Source organism: Micromys minutus (assembly GCF_963924665.1).
Source record: "Micromys minutus genome assembly, chromosome: 4".
NCBI classification, from domain to species: Eukaryota; Metazoa; Chordata; class Mammalia; order Rodentia; family Muridae; genus Micromys; species Micromys minutus.
The window spans coordinates 32,274,768-32,277,866 of NC_137973.1; the positions used below are offsets into that span (position 1 = coordinate 32,274,768).

Sequence of the window (3,099 nt, forward strand, 5' to 3'; positions counted from 1 at the left end):
AGCATTAGTCAGCAATAAAAAAGAATAAAATTCTATTGTTTTCAGATAAATAAATTGAATATGAGACCATTATATTAAGAGAAATAAGCCAGACTTAAAAACAACATTAACATTTTTTTCTTTTATATTTGGAAACAAAATGAGAGGGACAAGGGAGAGAAAAAGGGTTATAGAGGGCTAGGGATCTAGCTCATTTGATAGAGTATCTGCCTACCATGCACAAAGGTCTGGGCTCAATCCCATATCTGCATAAACTGGACATGATGTATGCCTGTCACATCAGCATTCTAGAAGTGGAGGTAAGATGAGCAGAAGATCAACCTTGGCTACACAGTGAGTTGGAGGTACATTAAATCCTGACTCAGGAAAAAATAAATAAAACCCACAATATCATAGATGGTATATATATATATATATATATATATATATATATATATATATATATGTATATATACTTATATATACATATATATGCATACATATACACACACGTATGTTATTGGCAGGCATAAAAAAGGCATAATGAAAGCATATTAGTTTGTATAATTAAAACATGACAATGGAAGGATAACAAATAAAAGCCCAGTGCCAGGAATGAGTTACCTCTTCTTAAGTTGTCCAGTGATGCCTCATAGACCTCTGACACTACAGGCTATTGCCAATGCTGTGGGTTACCCTCCAACTGCCTCCCATAGAAGACACCACATACTTGAGACATAGAATATAGAGATAACAAGCTGGCATTGACCTGGAAGATTCATTCCTATTGGATGTCTTTATTAATGCTAGAAAGCACTGTGCACACTACTGGAGGTGAAAAGTAATCATCAATATTATCTAGCTGTGAACTCTGAGAGCTGTAAACACAACTGGCCTGAAACACATACCAATTGGTGCAATAATGGCACAAATGTTACAGGAACAACCAATCTCTTCCTGAGTGGATTGAAGTCCTGGTACACAAGTTAAAATTCATTCCTAGCATCACTACTGGACCAAGAGCCTGTGGTTAGGTAACTCATAGGTTCTAGAGGAGAACCTACTACAATTAGTCTATTTGCTTGGACAGAGCCTTGAGCCAATCCCTAGTGACTTAACATTATAGCCATAGATTGATCCATCTCTCAACTCTTATCAGAAAAAAATTCTACTTTTCTAGTAAGTGATGGTTCGTGTAGAGACCCAAGGTACAAAGAATTAAAGATTTTGGAATTCTGAACACAAATGGGACATCAGTATTACATCTCCTCCTCACAAAGCTCAGAGATCATTGTAGAAGAGAAAGTAGGCATAGTATGAGAGTCAGAGCTGATGGGTGACTACAACAAAAATGTCTTTCAGACATAGCTGGGAAGCTACATATGTGAACTCAGAATGGTTGTGACAGTGAGCACAAGATTAGTGCAAACCAATATAGCACAAATCCCAGCAAGCTGAGGGTGAATATCTACAAAGTCCTACACCTATCCAAGGGGCTATTGGCAACTGATAATTTTCCAAGAAAAGAAAAGCCAGATTTCTTTTAGACTGTTGCCCTTGATAAAAGAACCACACACTAAGAAAGGGCCACACAGCCAAAGATATATGAGCAGCACAAATTTAACTTGATTGGTGTTTTTAAAAAGTAAAAAAAGAAAAGAAGAGAGAGAGAGAGAGAGAGAGAGAGAGAGAGAGAGAGAGAGAACACAAAATTGAGTAGGTAGGACATAGGGTAGGAGTTAGAAGACATGTGTGAGGAGTTAGAAGAGGAGTTGAATAAGATCAACACTGTACAAAATTCTCAAAGAACTATAAAAAAGGGGGTTTTTAATGTATCAGACAAACAGGAAAAAAGAAATAAAAAGGACAACAACCTAGTTGTTGACCACACTAGAGAATTCGTGTTTTCTAATAAGCTTTCTAAGGGCACCTTTGACCTCCTTGTTTCTCAGGCTGTAGATGATAGGGTTCAACATGGGAGTCACAACACAGAAGAGAACAGACACCAATATGTCCATGTCCAGGGAGTAGCCTTCACTGGGTCTGTCATAGTTGAAGTTGGCAGTTCCAAAAAAGACCACCACCACAGTGAGGTGCGAGGCACAGGTGGAGAAGGCCTTTCTCCTGCCCTGAGCAGAAGGAATTCTCAGGATGGCAGAGATGATGAATATGTAGGAGCCTGCGGTGAACAGGCAGGGGCTCAGGCCAATGGTGGCACTGGCCACATGGAGGACAGATTCATTGACAGAGGTGTCTGAGCAGGAGAGCTTCAGGAGCAGTGGGATGTCACAGAGAAAGTGGCTGATCTGGTTGGGGCCACACAGAGTGAGTGTGGCTGTCAGTGCTGTGTGAGTCACAGAATTCACCAAGCCACAGAGCCAGGACCCAATCACCAAGCAGACACAGACCCTTGTGCTCATGAGAACTGGATACCGAAGAGGGTGGCAAATGGCCACATAGCGGTCGTAAGCCATGGCGGCCAAAAGAACACCCTCTGTGCCAGCACATGTCACAAAGAAGAAGATCTGAGAGAGGCAGCCCTCATAGGAGATGGTCTTCTTCTCCCTGAAGAAGTTCACGAGCATGACTGGAATGGTGGTGGACGTATAGCAGATATCCAGGAAGCTCAAGTTGCTGAGGAAGTAGTACATTGGCGTGTGCAGAGCAGGGCTGACCCTGGTGGCCACCATCATGAATGTGTTCCCCAGGAGAGTTGTCAGGTAAATGGCCAGGAAGACCAGGAAGAAGACGCCCTGTAGGCTGGAGTGGTTGGAAAATCCCAGGAAGATGAATTCTGTGACACGTGTATGATTGGTCATTTCAAATGGAGTCATTGCTACAGAGAGAGAACAAAGGACTGAGAGTAAACGTGTACTGAAGAAGACACTGTCAAACATGGTTCTGAATGACCAGAGCCATGTCCAGTAAAGACTCATAAAGGAGTCTGGGTGATGTTCGCCGGCTGGGTTAGATTTCATGTGATCAGTATAATAGGCCAAGCCAACCTTTGACCCAGGATTTCCCACAGACCTCCATAGCTGATGAGGAATGAGAGTAAATGGAAACAGTCATGCCCAGCACTAACCTTTCAGTGCTTGTATTGCTGTCACTCATTGTCTC

The 3,099-nt window shown here is 41.9% G+C and overlaps 1 protein-coding gene across 1 annotated transcript; it reads right to left on the reverse strand.

Annotated features, from left to right (window-relative positions):
* Positions 1-1,853: 1,853 nt before the first annotated feature.
* Positions 1,854-2,813, reverse strand: LOC308420046 (olfactory receptor 5J3-like; the record flags this gene model as incomplete). Its single annotated transcript, XM_080915999.1, has 1 exon — positions 1,854-2,813. The coding sequence occupies one exon, from the start codon at positions 2,811-2,813 to the stop codon at positions 1,854-1,856; it is 960 nt and encodes a 319-aa protein (XP_080772125.1).
* Between the last annotated feature and the right edge of the window lie 286 nt (positions 2,814-3,099).